At 38.6% G+C, this 23851-nt stretch overlaps 1 protein-coding gene across 2 annotated transcripts in view; it reads left to right on the top strand.

Annotated features, from left to right (window-relative positions):
- The window catches only part of EDA (ectodysplasin A), a 473959-nt gene that overhangs the window by 318481 nt on the left and 131627 nt on the right, over positions 1 to 23851 (top strand). For both annotated transcript variants that reach the window (XM_045995312.1, XM_045995313.1), the window contains exon 2: positions 702 to 807. In XM_045995312.1, the coding sequence (XP_045851268.1) occupies positions 702 to 807 (106 nt within the window). The remainder of the gene's footprint in view (positions 1 to 701; positions 808 to 23851) is intronic.

The raw sequence follows: 23851 nt of genomic DNA on the forward strand, positions 1-23851 counted from the left end.
AGAAAACAGGGTATAAACAATATAAAACCAAATGAAAATAATCTCACTTATGTAAAAAATATATGTATAGAAATATTATGGTGGTTATCTAGGAGAGATGAGATTCTTGTGATTTTTACTTTATTCTTTATTTTTTATATTATTTAAAGTTTTACAATAAAAATAAAGCTAAGCTATGCTCCAAAAAATTAAATGTATTTGTACAGTGGAGGAGAAGATGGGTTCAGGTTTTAGGTACACTGGTTTCAGGTTAAGTTAGACTGTCTACAGAAAGCCAGGGGTTTTTTTTGTTTTGTTTTGTTTTCTTTTGGTTTTTTTGTTTTTTTAATTATTTTTTTTATTTTTTATAAACATATAATGTATGTTTAGCCCCAGGGGTACAGGTCTGTGAATCGCCAGGTTTACACACTTCACAGCATTCACCATAGCACATACCCTCCCCAATGTCCATAACCCCACCACCCTCTCCCAACCCCCTCCTCACAGCAACCCTCAGTTTATTTTGTGAGATTGTCTCTTATGGTATGTCTCCCTCCTGATCCAATCTTGTTTCATTTATTGTTTTCCTACTTTCCAAAACCTCCACGTTGCATCTCCACTTCCTCATATCAGGGAGATCATATGATAGGAAAGCCAGTTTTTTATGTTGGCTCTGGCTGATGCGGGTCAACCTTTAACTCATCACCTTTTTATTTTTGTAGATGGCCCTTCTGAATTTCTTCTTCCCTGAAGAAAAATCATATTCTGAAGAGGAAAGTAGGCGTGTTCGCCGCAATAAAAGAAGCAAAAGCAGTGAAGGTGCGGATGGTAAGTCTGTTTGGGTGATCTTTTATCATGTTATGATAAATGAGGAGTACCCTTTGGAGAACTGCCTTCTCACATGTGCTTCACTATCTCACATATTGTCCGTTGACCAAAGGTCACAGAATTATTTTTCCAGCCTAAACTACAAATCAGTCCAAATAGCTTGACACAAAACTGACTATGCAAGGATCCTCTCTCCTCCAACTCCAGATATTTTCAGTCCTTTCAAGTGTATCTGAGAGTCGTGGTAGCATTTATATCTCTCAAGATCACAATCCATAAGGACCTCACCTCGCCTGGGGACACCCCATATCTATCTACTAAGGCCACCAAGAAGATTCAGTCCTATTCTTGGAATTGACACAATGTCATGGTGGCACTTACATGGTGTGTTAATCCCAATGGTAATCATGTCAATGTTGGTATGAGCTACCATGCTCAAATATTAATTAGAACTTCAAACTCATCTGTAAGCTCCTTGAGGGTAGGCACTCATTTATTTTTATATAACTGTAGAATCTATCCCAGTACCTGGCAAATTGTTGGTGTTTGTAATGAAAGTTGATGATGTTGATTTCCCTGTCAGCAAGTTTATGATGTGCCATTAGAACCCTTCTTACTGAGGGTGAAACAGCTTTGAATTAACTAGCTATGCATTTTATGGGGTATAACAAGATGCTGCACTAGCTCCTGGGCAGGGTCTTTGAATGCTATTTCAACATCACTCTGTCAAATGAGAGAATGTACCTCCTTGGCACAGGAATTTGTGGAATGCAGAGCTCTGGACTGCTGCAAACCATCTGGATTTAAAGACAGTATGTGTCTACCCCTATCAAAATATCGCCAGCAAAATACATTTAGGTTTTTCATCCATTTTGAATTTATTTTATTTTTTAAAGGTTTTATTTATTTATTTGACAGAGAGACAGAGCACAAGCAGGGGCAGCAGCAGAGGGAGAGGGAGCTGCAGACTCCCTGCTGAGCAGGGATTCCCAATGTCGGGCTCAATCCCAGGACCCCGGGATCACGAACTGAGCCAAAGGCTGACACTTAACTGACTGAGCCACCCAGGCACCCCTTGACTTTATTTTTTTATGTGGGTATAAGAAAGTGGCCCAGTTTCATTCTTCTGTGTGTTGCTGTCCAGTTTTCCCAGCACCCTTTGTTGAAGAGACTGTCTTTTTTCCATTGGATATTCTTTCCTGCTTTATGGAGGATTAGTTGACCTGATAGTTGTGGGTCCTCTGTTCTGTTCCATTGATCTATGTGTCCATTTTTGTGCCAGTACCATGCTGTGTTGATGATTACAGCTTTGTAATACAGATTGAAGTCTGGGACTGTGATGCCTCCAGCTTTGGCTTCTTTTTCAGCATCGCTTTGGCTATTTGGGATCTTTTGTGGTTCCATACAAATTTTAGGATTGTTTGTTCTATCTCTGTGAAAAATGCTGGTGGTATTTTGATAGGGGTTGCCCTGAATGTGTAGATTGCTTTGGGTAGTATAGACATTTTAACAATATTTTTTCTTCCAACCCACGAGCATAGAACGTTTATTTTACACTTCTTTGTGTCATCTTCAGTTTCTTTCATCAGTGTTTTATAGTTTTCAGAGTACAGATCTATTACCGCTTTGGTTAGGTTTATTCCAAGGTGTCTTATGATTTTAGATGCAATGGTAAATGGGATCTACTCCTCAATTTCTCTTTCTGGCACTTCATTATTTTGATATGTTTGTTCATAACATACCAAATATTATGGTAACAAACATACAATAATGTTTGTTCATTATTTTGGTATGTTGATTTTATATCCTGATGCTGTACTGAATGCATGAATCTTTCTACCAATTTTTGGTGGAGTCTTTTGGGTTTTCTACATAGAGTGTCATGTCTTCTGCAAGGAGTGAAAGCTTGGCTTCTTCCTTGCCCATTTGGATGTCTTTCAGATATTTTTCTTTAAGCAGTATACTTAAGAGGAACCCAAGAGCCCTTAGAAGTAGGACTATAGAATGTCTTGAGGTCCTGGGATTCAAATAAATTTCTAGCCTTTCACCTGGGAAGCTACAGAACCATTTCTTTTCTTTAAATTTGAGCCATTCCTATTATTTTATTGAGTATATGCTATTTTTATTCAATGCATTCATCAAATATTTACTGAGAAAATATAGCAGCTTATTATAATTATATAACGGAAATGCCAGAAGGATAGTGGCATCATCTGTTTTGTTCATTTTTATATCCCCATGGCCTAGAAAATGACCTGGCATATAGGAGACCCTCAATAGATGTCTCTTTTTGCCCTCAATGTGCTTAACTTACAGTGTAAAAAAATAGACATTAAATAAATAAATTTGGTGGTAGTAGATGTTGTGGAAGGAGATATAACAGGGAAAATGAGGAAGAAAATGTGTTGTGTGCTGGGAAGTTATCAGGGAAGATCCCTCCAATAAGGGAACATTTGAGAAGAGATTGGAATGAAACGAAGGTATGGGCCCCACGTATATTTTGAGGAGGAGAAGAGAGAGAAAAAATAGTAAGTACAAATGCTCTGTAACAGAAATTTTCTTGGTATGTTCTAGAGAGATCAGTGTGGCTAGGAGCAAAGTGAGCAAGAAAGTGTAGGAAGGACATGAGAACAGTGGGAAAAGTCAATATAGACCCCTGTAGGACAAGGTAAGTACTCTGACATTTATATTATGTAAATGGGTACCAATTGGAGGGTTTTGAGCAGAGACTTGACAAGGTCTCGCCTCTGCTTTAACATAATATCTCTTTCTGCGGTATTGAAAATAGCTGCAGGCAATTTTGGTGGGAATGCAAACTGGTGCAGCTACTGTGGGAATCAGTATGGAGATTCCTCAGAATGTTAAAAATAGAATTACGCTATGATCCAGCAATCCCACTATGGGGTATTTTCCCAAAGAATACAAGAACACCAATTCAAAAAATACAAGAACACTATGTTTATAGCAGCATTATTCACAGCAGCCAAGATATGGCAATAATCCTATTGTCCAACAGTTGATGAATGGATAAAAAAGATGTGGTATATATGCAGTGGAATATTACTCAGCCATAAAAGTGATGAAATATTGCCATTTGCAATGACGTGGATGGAGCTAGAGAGTATAATGCTAAGTGAAATAAGTCAGAGAAAGAAAAATGCCATATGATTTCACTCATAGGTGAAATTTAAGAAACAAAACAAATGAGCAAAGGAAAAACAAGAGACAAGCCAAGAAACAGACAATAGAGAACAATGTGATGGTTACTACAGGGTAGATGTCTGGAGAAATGGGGATTAAAGAGGGCATTTGCCATGATAAGCACCAGGTGAGGTATGGAATTATTGATCACTGTATTGTGCACCTGAAACTGATATAATATTGTATATTAACAAACTGGAATTCAAATAAAAAATTAATAAAAATTAAATGAGAAAATAGATGCAGGGAGAAAAACAGAAGCAGGATGACCTGTTAGGGGAGTATACCAATAATCCAGGGAAAAGATGAGGTTGCTTTAGACCAGGATGGGGACCATATGAGTGGTGAGATAGTGGTCAGATTCTGGGTAGATTTCAAAAGAATAGCTGACAGGATTGTCAGATTGATTAGATAAGTAGTATGAAAGACAGAGAAAAGCCCAGGATGATGCCACAGTTTTGGACTTAAGGCACTAGACTAGTAGAACTGCCATTTCTGAGGTAAGAAAAAACAGAGGAAATACAGGGTAAAGTGGTACAGAGAAAGAATCAAAAACTCAGTCAGGTGAAAATGGAGGAACATGAGGTGTAGAATGTGTCTAAACTTAAGTGACTATCAACTGAATATAGGCTGCTTTATGCATAAGATGCTTTATATGAGCGTAATGGTAACTACAAATCAAAAACCTATAATAGATAATAGAGAAAGGGATCCAAGCACATCACTAAATAAAGCAATCAACCACAAGGGAAAAGAACAAGAGAAGAAAGGAAAAGAAAAGAACTAAAGATGGGGCACCTGAGTGGCTCAGTCTGTTGAGCATCTGACTCCTGTTCAAGGCATGATCTCAAGGTCCTGGGATCAAGCACTGCATCAGGCTCCCCACTCAGTGGGGAATCTGATTGTCCCTCAGCCCCTCCCCCACTCCTGCACTTGCTCTTGCTCTCTCTCTCAAATGAATAAATAAAATCTTTTTTAAAAAACTAAATACAGAAATAAATAAATAAAATAAGTAATTAAATAAACATAACACAAGTAACAAAATGGTACTAAGTATACACCATTTATAATTATTTTGGATGTAAGTGGACTAAATGCTCTAATCCTAAGACATAGGTGACTGAAGGATAAAAAGGCAATGCGGCCTACAAGAGACTAATTTCAGACCTAAAGACTCATGCAGATTGAAAGTGGAGGGATGGAAAAACATTTTCCATACAAATGGAAGAAAAGAAGGAACTGAAGTATCAATAGTTCCATCAGATAAATCAGACTTAAAGACAAAGATTGTAACAAGAAACAGGACACTACATAGGGGCACCTGGGTGGCTCAGTCAGCTGAGCGTCGGCCTTCAGCTCAAGTCATGATCATAGGGTCCTGGGATCAAGCCTCACATTGGGCTCCCTGCCCAGTGGGGAGTCTGCTTCTCCCTTAACTTCTCCATGTGTGCCCGCTCGCTCTCGCTCTCTCTCTCTCAAATAAATAAATAATTCTTTTAAAAGAAAGAAAGAAACAAAAAAATGAAGAAACAAAGAAAGAAACCTTGTTAAAAAAAAAAGAGAGAGAGACATTAAGGAGGGCACATATTGCATGGAGCACTGGGTGTGGTGCAAAAACAATGAATACTGTTATGCTGAAAAGAAATTTTTTAAAATAAATAAATAAATAAAGATATGTTATAAGTTAAAATTAAAAAAAGAGACACCACATAATGATAAAGGAAGTAATCCAACAAGAGGATATAACAATTGTAAATATTTAGGGACCCAAGATAGGACTATCTAAATACAAAAAGGTAATTATTAAAAGCTATAAAAAAAGAAACTGACAGTAATACAATAATAACAGAGGACTTTAACACTCCACTTACATCAATGGATAGCTCAACCAAACTGAAAATCAACAAGGAAACAGTGGCTTTCAATGACACACTGGACCAAATGGACACCTAACAAATATATTTAGAACATCCCATCCTAAAACAGCAGAATGCACATTCTTTTCAAATGCACATTCTCCAGAATAGATCACATGTTAGGCCACAAAACCAATCTCAGTAAGTTTTAAAATATTAAAATCATATTGTGCATCATTTGACCACAATGGTATGAAACCAGAAATCAGTCATAAGAAAAAAATCTAGAAAGAACACAAATACATGGAGGTTAAATAATGTGCTTCTAAACAATGAATGATTTCTTTAAGAAATGAAAGAGGAAATAAAAAAATACATTAAGACATATGAAAATGGAAAAACAATGATCCAAAATTGTTAGGATGCAGCAAAAACTATTCTAAGAGAGAAGATTATAGGAATATAGGGCTGCATCAAGAAGCAAGAAAAATCTCAAATAAACAACCTGAACTTTAACCTAAAGAAGCAAGAAAAATAAAAACAAATAGAGCCCAAAGTCAGTAGAAGGATAGAAATAATAAAGATTAGAGCAGAAATAAATGAAATAGAGGCTGAAGAAATAATAGGATAGATCACTAAAACTAGGAGCTCATTCTCTGAACAGATAACATGGAACTGGAGATTATGCTAAGTGAAATAAATCAGTCAGAGAGAGACAATTATCATGTGTTTTTATTCGTATGTGGAACATTAGGACTAGGACAGAGGAACAGGGGAAGGAAGGAAAAAGTGAATGGGAAGGAATCAGAAAGAGACAAACCATGAGAATGATATTTGTGGTGGGTTTTTCATAGATGGCTTTGATGATATTGAGGTATGTACCCGCTATCCCTACATTTTGCAGTTTTGATCAGGAAAGGATACTTTGTCAAATGCTTTTTTGGCATCTATTGAGAGTACATTATGGCTCTTGTTCTTTCTTTTATTAATGTATTGTATCACATTGAGTGATTTGCAGATGTTGAACCAACCTTACAGTCCTGGAATAAATCCCACTTGGTCACGGTGAATAACCCTTTTAATGCACTGTTGGATCTTATTGGCTAGTATTTTGGTGAGAACTTTCGCATCTGTGTTCATCAAGGGTATTGGTTTGTAATTCTCTTTTTTGGTGGGATCCTTGTCTGGTTTGGGCATCAAGGTAATGCTGGCCTCACAAAATGAGTTTGGAAGTTTTCCTTCCATTTCTATTTTTTGGAACAGTTTCAGGAGAATAGGAATTAATTCTTCTTTAATGTTTGGTAGAATTCCCCTGGGAAGCCATCTGGCCCTGGGCTCTTGTTTGTTGGGAGATTTTTGATGACTGTTTCAATCTCCTCAGTGGTTATGGGTCTGTTCAGGTTTTCTATTTCTTCCTGGTTCAGTTGTGGTAGTTTATGTCTCTAGGAATGCATCCATTTCTTCCAGATTGTCAAATTTGCTGGCGTACAGTTGCTCATAATATGTTCTTACTGTTGTTTGTATTTCTTTGGTGTTGGTTGTGATCTCTCCTCTTTCATTCATGATTTTATTTATTTGGGTCCTTTCTCTTTCCTTTTTGATAAGTCTGGCCAGGGGTTTATCAATCTTATTAATTCTTTCAAAAACCAGCTCCTAGTTTCGTTGATTTATTCTATTGTGTGTTTTTTGTTTTGTTTTGTTTTGCTTCTATTTCATTGATTTCTGCTCTGATCTTTATGATTTCTCTTCTCCTGCTGGGTTTAGGGTTTCTTTCTTGTTCTTTCTCCAGCTCCTTTAGGTGTAGGGTTAGGTTGTGTATTTGAGACCATTCTTGTTTCTCGAGAAAGTCTTGTACTGCTATATATTTTCCTCTCAGGACTGCCTTTGCTGTTTCCCACAGATTTTGAACCATTGTGTTTTCATTATCTATTTCCATGAATTTTTTTCAAATCTTGTGTAATTTCCTGGTTGACCCATTCATTCTTTAGAAGGATGCTCTTTAGTTTCCATGTATTTGGATTCTTTCCAAATTTCCTCTTGTGATTGAATTCTAGCTTCAGAGCATTGTGGTCTGAAAATATGCAGGGAATTATCCCAATCTTTTGATACCTGATTTAGGATCCAGGATGTGATCTATTCTGGAGAATGTTCCATGTGCACTAGAGAAGAATGTGTATTCTGTTGCTTTGGGATGGAATGTTCTGTATATATCTGTGATGTCCATCTAGTCCAGTTACACTTAACTTTTTTTACATTTTTATTTAAATTCCAGTTAGTTAACATACAATGTAATATTAGATTCTGGTATTCAGCACTTACATGCATAACCTGTTGCTCATAATAAGTGCCCTCCCTAATTCTTATCACCTATCTTTTTTTAGTTATTTTTTAAATTTTACATTATTTAAATTCAGTTAATTAATATATAGTATATTATTAGTTTCAGAGGCAGAGTTCATGATTCAGCAGTTGCATATAACACCCAGTATCACCTTTTTAACTTTTTTGAGGAAACTCCATACTGTTTTCCAGAGTGGCTGTATCAGTTTGCATTCCCACCAACAGTGCAAGAGGGTTCCCTTTTCTCCACATACTCACCAACACCTGTTGTTTTTTGTGTTGTTGATTTTAGCTATTCTGACAGGTGAGAGGTGATACCATTATAGTTTTGATTTGAATTTCTCTGATGATCAGTGATGTTGAGGAGTTGTTGGTTGGCCATCTGTATGTGTTCTTTGGAAAAAATGTCTATTCGTGTCTTGTGCCCATTTTTTAATTGGATTAATTGGTTTTTGTGTGTTAAGTTTATATTTATTTATACCTATATATTATACATGTATATATATATAGGTATAAATATCTATTACACATTATATAATATTTATATATTATATATTATATATTATTTGTAGCTATAAGTTTATATTATGTTTGTTACTAACCCTTTATCACATATGTCATTTGCAAATACTTTCTCTCATTACATATAGGTTGCCTTTTAGTTTTATTTATTGTTTCCTTTGTTGTGCAGAATCTATCTATTTTGATGCAGTCCCAATGGTTCATTTCTGCTTTTGTTACCCTTCCCTCAGGAGACATAACTAGAAAATGTTGCTATGGCTAGTGTCAAAGAGGTTATTGCCTATGTTTTTTTCTAGAATTTTCATGGTTTCATGACTCACATTTAGGTCTTTCATAAATTTTGTGTTTGTTTTTGTCTGTGGTATAAGAAAGTGCTCCAGTTTCTTTCCTTTGTATGTTGCTGTTTTACTAACACCATTTTTAAAGAGACTTACTTTTTTCCTGCTATGTTAAGGATTAATTGACCAGAGTTTTAGGTCCCTATCTGGGTTCCAATTCAGCTCTATTTATTGATCCATGTATTTATTTTTGTGTCACTTTCATCCTGTTTTGATCATTACAGCTTTGCCATACAATTTTAAATCCAGAATTGTGATGCCTCCAGCTTTGCTGTTCTTTTTCAAGGTTGTTTTGGTTATTCAGGGTTTTTTTTTGTGGTGCCATACAAATTTTAGGATTGTTTATTCTAGCTCTGTAAAAAATGCTGTTGGTATTTTGATAGGTATGGCCTTAAATGTGTAGATTGCCTTGGGTACCACAGACATTTTAACAATACTTGGTCTTCCAATCCATGAGCATGAAATGTCTTTCCATTTCTTTGTCTCATTTTCAATATTTTTTTATCAGTGTTTTATATTTTTCAGGGTACAGGTCTTTTGCCTATATCATTAGGTTTACTCCTAGGTATCTTATTATTTTGGGTGCAGTTATAAATGGGATTGTTTTCTTAATTTCTTTTTTCTGGTGCTTCATTAGTGGTCTGTAGAAATGCAACTGATTTCTGTATTTTTTTAAAATTTTATTTATTTATTTGACAGAGAGAGATCACAAGTAGACAGAGAGGCAGGCAGAGAGAGAGAGAGAGAGGGAAGCAGGCTCGCTGCTGAGCAGAGAGACCGACGCAGGACTCGATCCCAGGACCCTGAGATCATGACCTGAGCCGAAGGCAGCGGCTTAACCCACTGAGCCACCCAGGCGCCCCTGATTTCTGTATTTTGATTTTGTATCCTGTGAATTACTGAGTTTGTTGATCAGTTCTAGCAGGGTTTGTTTTTTTTTTTTTTTTGATGAAGTCTTTCAGGTTTTCTATATAAAGTATTTTTTTTAAAGATTTTATTTATTTATTTGACAGACAGAGATCACAAGTAGGCAGAGAGGCAGGCAGAGAGAGAGGAGGAAGCAGGCTCCCTGCTGAGCAGAGAACCTGATGTGGGGCTCAATCCCAGGACCCTGGGATCATGACCTGAGCTGAAGGCAGAGGCTTTAACCCACTGAGCCACCCAGGCGCCCTTCTATATAGAGGATTGTGTCATCTGCAAATAGTTAATGTCTTATTTCTTTCTTGCTGATTGGGATGACTTTATTTTTGTTGTTGCTGTTGTTGTCTGATTTCTGTAGCTAGGACTTCTGGTACTATTTTCACTAAAGGCAGTGAGAGTGGATATCCTAGTTTTTTTCCTGAGCTTAGCAAAGAAGCTTTCCATTTTTCTCCATTAAGGATGATGCTATCCATGGTTTTTTCATATATGGCATTTATTATGTTGAGGTATGAACATAATACAGCTACTTTGTTGAGGGTTTTTATCATGAATGGATGTTGTAACTTTGTCAAAATCTTTTTCTGCATCTATCCAAAGAATCATATGACTCTTCTTTCTTTTATTAATGTGATGTATCAAGTTGATTGATTCATGAATATTAATCCACCTTTGCAGCCCAGGAAAGAAATCCCACTTGATTGTGGAGAATGTTTTTTTAGTGTATTTTTGGATTTGGTAGCTAGTATTTACTGAGGATTTTTGTATCTATGTTCAGGGATATTGTAGTTTGTTACTTTGTTTTTCTTTTCTTTTTTTTTTTTTTTTACTGGGGTCTTTATCCAGTTTTGTTTTCAAAAAATGCTTGCTCATAGAATGATTTTGGAAATTTCCCTTCCTTTTCTATTTTTTGGAATAGTTTAAGAGGAATAGGTATTAATTCTTCTAATATTTGGTAGACTTCACCTGTGAAGCCATCTGGTCCTGGACTATTTTGTTGGGAGTATTTTGATTACTGATTCAGTTTCTTTGCTAGTAATCAGTATGTTCAAATTTTCTATTTTTCCTGTTTCAGTTTTGGTAATTTGTATGTTCCTAGGAATTTATCCATTTCTTCCAGGTTGTCCGGTTTGTTGGCACATAGTTTTTCATAATTTTCTCTTAGAATTGTTTGTATTTCTATGGCACTGGTTATTATTTCTCCTCTCTCATTTGTGATTTTACTTATTTGGGTCCTTTTTCTTTTCTTTTTATAATTCTGGATAGAGGTTTATCAATTATGTTGATCTTTTCAAAGAACCAGCTTCTGGTGTCATTTTATCTGTTCTATTATTTCTTAGTTTCTGTATCATTTATTTCTTCTCTAGTCACCATTATTCCCTTCATTCTGCTGCTTTTAGGTTTTATGTGTTACTCTTTTTCTAGCTCCTTTAGGTGTAAGGTTGTTTGAGATTTTTCTTGCTCCATAACCCGTATTGGTACAAACTTCCCTCTCAGAACCACTTTTGCTGCATCACAAGTGTTTTGGACTGTAGTGTTTTCATTTTCATCTGTTTTCATGATTTTTTAAAATTTCTTCTTTTTGTGTATGTATCTTTTTCATGTATTTTTTAATTTATGGTTGAACCATTAATTATTTAGTAGCAGGTTATATAAACTCCATGTGTTTGTGGTCTTTCCAGTTGTTTTTTTTCTGGTCAATTTCTAGTTTCATAGTTTTGTGATCAGAGAAGGTGCATGGTGTAGTTCCATTCTTGAATTTGTTGAAGCCTGTTTTGTGCCCTAACATGTGATCTGTTCTGGAGAATGTTCCATGTGCACTTGAAAAGAATGTATTGTGCTGTTTTAGGATGGAATGTTCTGAATATATCTGTTAAACCCATCTGGTCCAGTGTGTCATTCAAAGCCATTGTTTCCTTGTTGATCTTATGTTTAATCTGTCCATTCATATAAGTAGGATGTTAAAATCCCCTACTATTACTATGTCATTATCAGTTCCTTTATATTTGTTATTGTTTTATGTACTTGGGTGTTCCCATGTTGAGTGAATAAATATTTACATTTGGCATATCTTCTTATTGGATTGTCCCCTTTATTATTATATAGTTCCCTTCTTTGTCTCTTGTTACAGTCTTTGAAAGTCAGTTTGTCCAATATAAGTTATTACTACTCTGTTTTTTTTTACATCCATTTGCATGATAGATGTTTCTTTACCCCCTCACTTCTAATCTGCAGGTGTCTTTAGGTCTAAAATGAGTCTCTTGTAGGCAGCATATAGATGGGACTTGTTTTCTAATCCATTCTTGCACTCTATATCTTTTGATCGGGTGAAATTACATTCACAGTAACTGTTGATATTATATTTGTATTGTATGTATGTATATATATATATTTGCATGTTTATTAGTGGTTTTTGATACATGGTTTCCATTAGGTTTATATATAACCTATTCTGCATACAGCAGTCTATATTAAGTTGATGATCACTTATGTTTGAACCTATTCTTTTCTCCTCTCATCTGCACATTTTAGGTTTATGCTATTATATTTTATATCCTTTTTGTGTGTGTGAGTTCCTTGATTGATTTTTACAAAAATACTTATTAGACTACTTTTCTGTTTTCTATGTTCATACTCTCACTTTTGGTCTCTTCTTTCCACTCAGAGTCTCCTTTATTATTTCTTGTAGGAGTGGTTTAGTGGTCAAGAACTCTTTGAGTTTTTGTCTGGGAAACTCTCTCTCCTTCTATTCTGAATGATAGCCTTGCTGGATAGAGTATTCTTGGCTGCAGATTTTCCCATTCAAAACTTTGAATAAATCATGCCACTCTTCTGACTTGCAAAGTTTTTGTTGAAAAATCTGCTAGCCTTATGGTTTTCCCCTTGTAAGTTGCTTACTTCTTTTGTTTTGCTGCTTTATAATTTTTTATCATTATATTTTGCAAATTCAATTATTATGTTTTGGTATAGGTCTGCTTTTGTTTATTTTGATGAAAGTTCTTTGCCTTGGGGATCTAGATGTCTATTTCCTTCCCCAGATTAGTGATGTTTTCAGTTATTATTTCTTCAGTCAAATTTTCTGCCCCCTTTGTTCTCTCTCCTGCTTATGGGACTCCTGTAGTACATATGTTATTACATTTGATGAAGTTACAGGGTTTTCTAAGTCTATTCTCACTTTACATAATTCTCCTTTTTTTTTAGCTTCATTGCCTCCATTACTTGTCTTCTAGGTCATTAATTCATTTTTCTGCTTCCCCCAACCTTTTCATTGCATCAAGCATGTTTCTAATCTTGTTTCTTGTACTCTTCTTCTCTTATTGATTCTTTTTTACCTCTTTTGTCTCTGTGCTAAGGGTCTCACTGATGTCATCAGTTCTTTTTTCAAGACCAGTGAGTATCCTTATGATCACTGCTTTAAATTCTCAATCATGCATGTTACTTATATCTGTTTTACTTAGATCTCTGGCTGTGGCTTTAACTTATTCTTTTATTTGGGATGAATTCCTCTGTCTTCTGACATTTTCCACATCTCTGCCTACTTTTTTTTTTTTTTTTAGAAAAACCAGATATGTCTCCACCTCCTAAAAGTAATACTCTTATGAAGAAGTTATGTAGTGCCCATGGCTTGGTGGTCCGCTATGTGTTGTGTGTTCCCTGCTTTTGTGTTCTGGTTGCTCTATCCTTCAGGCCAGTCATCTGCAGAGGCACTCCCTGGCCTGAATGCAGTGAACTTTAATTAGATATGCTCTGATCTGCTTCTGAAATGAGATCTGTCACCACCTTCACCAAAATTAGGGCCATGAAAAATTCTCTGGTTGGTATATGTGGTATGGACTGCGTTTTGTGCTGGTCTTCTGGGGGAGGGGCCTGCCACATGGGGAAAGAGGTAAATGTGACTGAGATGGGTCTTTCACTGATAGCAAGGAGGGGGGGGTGGCACTTAATGTAAGCAAGTTGGGCAGCCAGCGTCTACATTGTGCTGCTTCTCACAGGTGATTCTGTGTTTATACTAAGGGGTGGCAGAGGGAAATGGTGCTGGCCAGTTCCTTTGTATCTGCATGAATGCTGCTTCTCAGGGTCCTGCTCTGGGAAGAGCAAATAATCTCCCCACAGTGTCCTAGGCATTCTTCACGTCAGTCTTTCAATGCTGTATGCACCTCGGTTGTTTGCTGCCTTTCTCCAAGAGCATCACCGTGCCCTCTAGGCTCTATTCCAGTCTAGCCTGCTCACCTTTAAAACTCTAGGCTTTAAGCCCCACAAGTTGCAAGAACTCACAAAATTCAATCCCTCTTGTTTTCCAAGCCAGTGGCAGGGAAACATTCACTTTGTTCATTCCCCTGTATGCTCCTCTCTCTCTCTCACACCCTTCTCCATGACTCTGGCTCACTCCCCTCTGCTGCAGCCAGGATCTCTTTTCCTCTTAAACCACATCTCTGCACTCCCCACATTTTTTGATGCAACCTCTCCTTTCTCTTTAGTTGTGGAGTTTGTTCTGTCAGTCTTCAGGTTGATTTCTGGGGTATTTCAGATGATTTGGTAATCATCTAGTTGCATTAATGGGACAGGGTAAGCCTAGGGTCCTCCTACTTCAGTGCCATCTTCCTATCTCCAAGAGTACAGTAACCTGATGAACACTGAGAAATGTATAGAATTATTGAAACATTATATTGTATACCTCACACTATTATAACTCTATATATTAATTATACTTGAATTAAAAAAAAGAATTCAGAAGATGGAGTATTAGGAGGACCCTAATCTTGCCTCATCCCTCAAGCACAGCTAGATAAATATCAAATTATTCTGAATACCCAAGAAATCAATCTGAAGACTGAAAGAACAAACTGAACAGCTAGAGGGAGAGAGGAGGCCACATCTTTGAAGGTAGGAGGTGTGGAGACATTGTTTGGGGGAGAAGCAGATCACAGGTACTGTGGAGAAGAGGGAGCCCTGGTCACAGAGGGAGACATGCACATGCATGAGAGAGAGGAATACACAGGAGATCACAGAGGAATACACAAGAAGACAGTTCCCCAAAGTCACTGACTGGGAAAATGAGAGGGGCTGATTTTCATGAGTGTTTACAACCAGTGAGGTTCAAAGACAGGAGTTTTAGAAGGTCAGTCGTGTGGATCATGTGGAGCCCTGAGAGTGCTGCATTGCTCCTGTGGAGGAGAGCAGATAGCATGGGGGCAAAGAGCATAATCTGAGGATCCCCTGGGACACATTGGGAGGCAGTTTCCCCATATTGGAGTGCATCTGGGAGAGGTGGCAAATTCTCTCCAGGGACAAAAGAGCCGGCAGGCACCAATGCCCTGCCCCCCACCCCCCACATCTTAGCATAGGAGCATTCGCTCCTTAGGGCAGCGAATCTGGACAGTGGCTCACTGCTGCACTTTACTCCAAACTCCATGCCTCTGCACTTCGGTGTGAGTGCCCTTCTGGGATAAACCTGCATCAGTCCCAGGACAGCAGGACCCTCCCCCAGAGGACCAGTATAGGTCCCTGCTATGCCAGGTCCCTATTTAGAGTTTTAAAACTCAGACTGCCTGCCTAGGATAGAGCCCAAGGTGTACTGTTCTGGGCAGGCAGGTAGCCTGGACACCAATAAGGTCAAGGCACCGATCTGAGGGATGACTGAGACATACGGGGGGAGAGTCTTTCCTCTTCCAGGAGGGCTTCCTGGACAGCAGAGGATGTAAACACTCCCTCTTTGGAGATTAGGGAGCTGGCTGGCCCCATTTGTCTCCCTTGGCATTCAGCATAAACTAACATCAGCAAGAAGCACAATCCTAACACTAGTGGGCTAAACTGCTTACACCAAACCTTGCCCACCTACACTCTCCTGGTGCTGCTTTTCTGGAGTAAGTGTGCTTGAGAAACTGCACAGCAGGCCTCTCCCCCCAGAAGACCAGCACAACTACCCCCGTGCACACACCACATCTACTGACCACAGAGTTCTGCAAAGCTTCAGCTCTAGTGGAACTAGTATCAGTATCTTTTAATAAGCATATCAGAGCACACCTAGTTAGAACTTGCCACACTCTGGCCAAGGTCCAAACACTTCCCACTGAAGGCAATGAGAAACACTGCAGAAGACTTACCTGAGGGAAAGAGCAGCCAAAACACAGCAGCAGAGTGCACACTGCATACACCACAGACAAATCCTGAAGCACAGTCCCTATACAGTATATAACTTCTTCTTTATAAAGCTATTACTCCAGGAGCAGGAAACAACAGGATTTCCTAACACACACCAAATGCCAAGATGGAGAAATCCATCCTAAAAGAAAGAACAAGGAAAGGTCACGGTCAGAGATCTAACTGAAACAGATAAAAGTAATATGCCTGGGGGTGCCTGAGTGGCTCAGTGTGTTAAAGCCTCTGCCTTCAGCTCAGGTCATGATCCCAGGGTCGTGGGATCGAGCGCTGCATCGGGCTCTCTGCTCAGTGGGGAGCCTGCTTCCATTTTCTCTCTGCATGCCTCTGTTCCTACTTGTGATCTGTGTCTGTCAAATAAACAAAACTTTAAAAAAAAAAAGTAATATACCTGGTACAGAATTTAAAGGAACAATCATAAGGATACTAGCTGGGCTTGAGAAAAGCATAGAAGACACCAGGGTGTCCCATACTGCAGAGATAAAAGACCTAAAAACTAGTCAGGCCAAAATGAAAAATGCAATTACTGAGATTTAAAATCAACTCTATATAACGACAACAAGGATGGAAGAATCAAAGGAATGAGTAAGTGAAATAGAAAGTAGCCTAGCGGGGGGGGAGTCAAGATGGCAGGGAAGTAGGAGGAGGCGCTGTTTCAACCTGTACCCTAAAGTGAGCTGATTATCTACCAAAGAACTCTGATCACCCATGAAATCAGCCTGAGATCAGAACTAAACACGTCTGGATCTCTACAGGAGCAGAAGATGCCAGTGGACAGGTAAAGCAGAGTGGGAATGTCAGACTGATACCGGAAGATAAACAAAAGGGGGACGGAGCCACCAGAGGGGACCGACTGGAAAGTAATACCCCAATACAAGAGTGCCCTGCATCTGGGGACCAACATTAGCTTGGAGTCTGGTTGAATGGACTCAAAAAAAAAAAAAAAAAAGAGCAAAGGGTCACGGGGGAAAATTGTGGGAATCGGGGTGGTTAGGGACAGGGGCTTAAGTCCCCTGACCCAGGACAGCCTCCCCTGGTGCTGAGCCAGAGAGAGTGCACGGAGAAACCAGGTTTGGTCCCTGAGCCACCAGGATGCCTGAGCCACCAGCGTGCCCAGAAAGCATGGGGTCCGGCTCCCGTGAGGGGCTGGGAGCCTCACCAGATGGCATTCCTGAAACGCACGCATCCCACACCCTCCCCTGGGAGAGGTGCTCACAGGAGCTAGCTGGGAGCTCTGGCACCCGGAAAAACCAGGCATTCCCAGCCCGGGCCAGCAGGAAAATCTCAGTGTGCAATCGCTGCTTGGAACCTCTCTGACGGTCTGGAGCTGCCCATGGACAGCCACCGCTGCCGTGGTTTTGGGTACAAGAAGGAGATCCTGCATCCCCAGGGACCATGACTCGGAACCTACTCTGCCAGCAGCTCTGCAGAGCATTCTGAGGCTTCTCTCTGAGAGGGAGGTCTGGGTGCAGTTTGCTCTCCTCTAAACCTCCAAAAACCATCAAAAGCTGTTAAGGCGAGAGGAAACAGATGAACAAACATAAAAACCTCCAGAGAACAAAAGCCTGGAAAAAATGGTTTCCTCAGAGCCCACCCCCTTGAGGGGGGCTGGAAGACCTACCTCCGGGAACCTCATTGACTAAAAACCCACGTGGCAGGCCCCTCCCCCAGAAAACCAACCAGGAAGGAAGAAAGAAAAAAAAAAGAAGACAACAAGAGAACAACCACCACTATTTCATAATTACAACTTTTATTTTTAACTCTTTACCACTATTCTGATTCATTTTTTATACATATAGATAATTTTTTAACCTATTTACCATCACAGTGAGATGTCCAGTATATCAAATTCCTTAATAACGTTTTAACCTGAACTTTTTGATACATACACCCATGTTTTACTTTTGCTTTTCTATTTTTTAAATTTTTCTTTAAATTTTAATTTAGTTTAGTTTAGTTTATTCTTTTTTAATTTTTATTTTCTAATATACATATAGAGTTAAACTTCAAGGTAATCCTCTTTCCCCAATCAATGCTACCCCTATAGGCAAACCAATTTTTAATCCCTCTTTATCTTAGGGAAGTTGAGTGCCTTAACAAAGACATCAAGATACATCCAGGAAGAATCAAAATAAACTTCCTCAACCACACTGAGAATTTATAACCACTCTCCCAGGTTTTCTTTCTGCCAGTGTTTCTGTGTATTTGTGTTTATCCTGATAGTATATAAATCTTATACTTGGGGATCTTTTTGATGAGGTTCTTCCTTTTTTTGCTTTTATATATATTTTTTTTTCTCTTGTCATATACTTTTATCAGTCTTTTTGTTTGTCTGTTTTTGTTTGTATACTTCATAAATCTTACCTTGGGGCCCATTTGGGCTGCGCCTTCTCTTTTATCTTCCCTTTTTTTCCTGTCTCTCTCTCTCTCTCTCTCTCTCTCTCTTTTTCTATTTTTTCTCTATTTCTTTTTCTTTTCTTTTTTCTCTCATTTGGGTGGGGAATCCTGATTGCACAGAAGCATTCCAGGGTGCACCTTGACTGCACCACAGTTGATACATCCAGCTGCATCCGTTCAGTCATCTCTTACCAAAATGACTAGGAGGAGGAATGTCCAAGAGAAGAAAAATACAGAGGGTGGACCTTCTGCAACAGAGCTAATGGCTATCGACGTAGACAATGTGTCAGAAAAGGAATTCAGGCTAACAATTATCCAGGCAATAGCTAGGTTGGAGAAAGCCATGGATGACCAAACGGAATTGATTAGGGCAGAAATGAAAGCCACCAGAGATGATGTTCACAATGTTAGAGCAGAACTGAAAGCCACCAGAGATGATGTTCAAAATGCTCTCAATGAATTCCAATCTAATCTAATTTCTCTAAAACCTAGGGTAACTGAGACAGAAGATAGAATTAGTGATCTGGAGGACAAACAGATAGAGAGAAAGGATCAGGAGGAAGCCTGGAACAAACAGCTCAGAAGCCACGAAAACAGAATCAGGGAAATAAATGATGCCATGAAACGTTCCAACGTCAGAATTATTGGAATCCCTGAAGGGGAGGAAAAAGAAAGAAGTCTAGAAGATATAGTGGAAGAAGTTGTCTATGAAAATTTTCCCAATCTCACAAATGGAAACAATGTTCATGTACTAGAGGCAGAGAGATTTCCTCCCAAGATTTTAGATTATCGAAAGTCCTCACGACACCTTATAGTTAGAATGAGGAATTATGTTTCATGACAGACCCTCTTAAAAGCAGCTAGGACAAAGAAGCTCCTTACATACAGAGGAAAGCCCATTAGAATAATGTCAGACCTTTCCACAGAGACCTGGCAAGCCAGGAAGGGCTGGCAAAATATATTCAGAGTACTAAATGAGAAGAACATGCAGCCAAGAATACTTTATCCAGCAAAACTGACATTCAAAATGGATGGAGAGATAGAGTTTCCAAGACCAGCAAGGCTTAAAAGACTATGCAACCACCAAGCCAACACTGCAGGAAATATTAAGGGGGGATCCTATAAAAGAGAAAAAATCCTAAGACTATCATTGAACAGAAATATAGAGACAATCTACAGACAGAAAGACTTCAAGGGTAAAACAATGTCAATAAAAACGTACTTATCAATAATTACTCTCATTGTGAATGGCATAAATGCGCCCATAAAACAACACAGGATTGCAGATTGGATAAAATGACAGGACCCATCCATATATTGTCTACAAGAGACCCATTTTGAACCTAAGGATACACCCATACTGAAAGTGAAGGGATGGAGAAACATCTTTCATGCCAATGGGCCTCAAAAGAAAGCAGGGGTAGTGATTCTCATAACAGATAAATTAGATTTTAAACTAAAGACTGTAGTCAGAGATACAGAAGGACACTACATAATTCTTAAAGGGACTATCCACCAAGATGATCTAACAATTGTGAATATCTATGCCCCCAATATGGGAGCAGCCAATTACATAAGAAAACTATTAATCAAGATAAAGAGTCATTTTGATATGAATACATTAATAATAGGAGATCTTAATACACCTCTCTCAGCAATAGACATATCATCGAAGCAGAAAATCAATAAAGAAATAAGAGCATTGAATGACACATTGGACCAGATGGACCTCATAGACATATACAGAACATTCCACCCTAAAACAACAGAATACTCATTCTTCTCAAGTGCACATGGAACCTTCTCCAGAATAGACCACACACCGGGTCACAAAACAGGACTCAACCGATACCAGAAGACTGATATTATTCCCCGCATATTCTCAGATCACAGTGCTTTGAAACTGGAGCTCAATCACAAGGAAAAGTTCGGAAGGAACTCAAACACCTGGAAGCTAAAGACCACCTTGCTTAAGAACGCTTGGGTCAACCAGGAGATCAAAGAAGAACTTAAACAATTCACGGAAACCAATGAGAATGAAGACACTTCGGTCCAAAACCTATGGGACACAGCAAAGGCGGTTCTAAGGGGGAAATACATAGCCATCCAAGCCTCCCTCAAAAAAATTGAAAAGTCCAGAATACACCAGCTATCTCTACACCTTAAAGAACTGGAGAATCAACAAAAAATCAAACCAACTCCACATGCAAGAAGGGAAATAATCAAGATTAGAGCAGAGATCAATGAGGTAGAAACCAGAGATACATTAGAACGTATGTATGTATGTATATTTCATATGTATGTATGAAACTAGAAGCTGGTTTTTTGAAAGAGTCATAATATTGATAAACCATTGGCCACACTAATCCAAAAGAAAAGAGAGAAAGCCCAAATTAATAAAATTATGAATGAAAGGGAGAGATCACAACTAACACCAAGGAAATAGAAACAGTCATCAGAAATTATTACCAACAGTTATATGCCAATAAGCTAAGCAACCTAGATGAAATGGATGCATTCCTGGAAAACTATAAACTCCCAAAATTGAACCAGGAAGTAATTGACAACCTGAATAGACCAATATCTGGTAACGAGATTGAAGCAGTGATCAAAAACCTCCAAAGAAACAAGAGCCCAGGACCTGACGGATTCCCTGGGGAATTCTACCAAACTTTCAAAGAAGAAATAACACCAATTCTCCTGAAGCTCTTTCAAAAAATTGAAGCAGAAGGAAAACTTCCAGACTCTTTTTATGAAGCCAGCATTACCCAGATCCCCAAACCAGGCAAAGACCCTACCAAAAAGGAGAATTTCAGACCAATATCACTGATGAATATGGATGCAAAGATTCTCAACAAGATCCTAGTAAACAGGATCCAGCAGCACATTAAAAAGATTATCCACCATGACCAGGTGGGATTCATCCCTAGGTTACAAGGATGGTTCAACATTTGCAAATCAATCAATGTGATAGAACAAATCAACAAGAGAAAAGAGAAGAACCACATGGTCCTCTCAATTGATGCAGAAAAAGCATTTGACAAAATCCAGCATCCGTTCCTGATGAAAATGCTTCAAAGTATAGGGATGGAGGGAACATTCCTGAACTTCCTAAATCTATCTATGAAAGACCCACAGCAAATATCATCATCAATGGGAAAAAGCTTGCAGCCTTCCTGTTGAGATCAGGAACATGACAAGGATGCCCACTCTCACCACTCTTGTTCAACATAGTATTAGAAGTCCCAGCAATGGCAATCAGACAACAAAGAGAAATAAAAGGTATCCAAATTGGCAAGGAAGAAGTCAAACTCTCTCTCTTCGCAGATGACATGATTCTTTATATGGAAAACCCCAAAGACTCCACCCCCAAACTACTAGAACTCATACAGCAATTCAGTAACGTGGCAGGATACAAAGTCAATGTACAGAAATCAGTGGCTTTCTTATACACTACCAATGAATATACAGAAAGGGAAATTAGAGAATCGATTCCATTTACTATAGCACCAAGACCATAACATAGCTGGGAATAAACCTAACCAAAGAAGTAAAGGATGTGTAATCAAGGAACTACAGAACACTCAAGAAAGAAATTGAAGAAGACACAAAAAGATGGAAGGCCATTCCATGCTCTTGGATTGAAAGAATAAACATTGTTAAAATGTCTATACTGCCTAGAGCAATCTATACTTTTAATGTCATTCTGATCAAAATTCCAGCGGTATTTTTCAAGGGGCTGGAGCAAATAATCCTAAAATTTGTATGGAATCAGAAGAGACCCCGAATTTCTAAGAAAATGTTGAAAAACAAAAACAAAACTGGCGGCATCATGTTACCTGATTTCAAGCTTTACTACAAAGCTGTGATCACCAAGACAGCGTGGTACTGGCATAAAAACAGACACATAGACCAGTGGAACAGAGTAGAGAGCCCAGATATGGACCCTCAACTCTATGGTCTAATAGTCTTCAACAAAACAGGAAAAAATATACAATGGAAAAAAGACAGTCTCTTCAATAAATGGTGCTGGGAAAACTGGACAGCGATATGTAGAAGAATGAAACTCGACCATTCTCTTACACCGTACACAAAGATAAACTCGAAATGGATAAAAGACCTCAACCTGAGACAGGAATCCATCAGAATCCTAGAGGAGAACATAGGCAGTAACCTCTTCGATATCAGCCACAGCAACTTCTTTCAAGATATGTCTCCAAAGGCCAAGGAAACAAAAGCAAAAATGAACTTTTGGGACTTCATCAAGATCAAAACCTTCTTCACAGCAAAGGAAACAGTCAACAGAACAAAAAAGCAACCCACAGAATGGGAGAAGATATTCACAAATGACAGTACAGACAAAAGGTTGATATCCAGGATGTATAAAGAACTTCTTAAAACTCAACCCACACAAAACAGAAAATCATGTCAAAAAATGGGCAGAAGACATGAACAGACACTTCTCCAATGAAGACATACAAATGGCTCTCAGACACATGAAAAAATGCTCATCATCACTAGCCATCAGGGAGATTCAAATTAAAACCACATTGAGATATCACCTTACACCAGTTAGAATGGCCAAAATTAGCAAGACAAGAAACAACGTGTGTTGGAGAGGATGTGGAGAAAGGGGAACCCTCTTATGCTTGTTGGTGGGAATGCAAGTTGGTGAAGCCACTTTGGAGAACAATGTGGAGATTCCTCAAGAAATTAAAAATAGAGCTTCCCTATGACCCTGCCATTGCACTGCTGGGTATTTACCCCAAAGATACAGATGTAGTGAAAAGAAGAGCCATCTGTACCCCAATGTTTATAGCAGCAATGGCCACGGTTGCCAAACTGTGGAAGGAACCAAGATGCCCTTCAATGGACGAATGGATAAGGAAGATGTGGTCCATATACACTATGGAGTATTATGCCTCCATCAGAAAGGATGAATACCCAACTTTTGCATCAACATGGACAGGACTGGAAGAGATTATGCTGAGTGAAATAAGTCAAACAGAGAGAGTCAAGTATCATATGGTTTCACTTATTTGTGGAGCATAACAAAGAACATGGAGGACATGGGGAGATGGAGAGGAGAAGGGAGTTGAGGGAAATTGGAAGGGGAGATGAATCATGAGAGACTATGGACTCTGAAAAACAACCTGAGGGTTTTGAAGGGTTGGGGGTGAGAGGTTGGGGAACCAGGTGGTAGGTAATAGGGAAGGCATGTATTGCATGGAGCACTGGGTGTGGTACAAAAACAATGAATACTGTTACGCTGAAAATAAATAAATTAAAAAAAGAAAAAGAAAAGAAAGTAGC

Source organism: Meles meles, chromosome X, assembly GCF_922984935.1.
Source record: "Meles meles chromosome X, mMelMel3.1 paternal haplotype, whole genome shotgun sequence".
Classification (NCBI taxonomy): Eukaryota; Metazoa; Chordata; class Mammalia; order Carnivora; family Mustelidae; genus Meles; species Meles meles.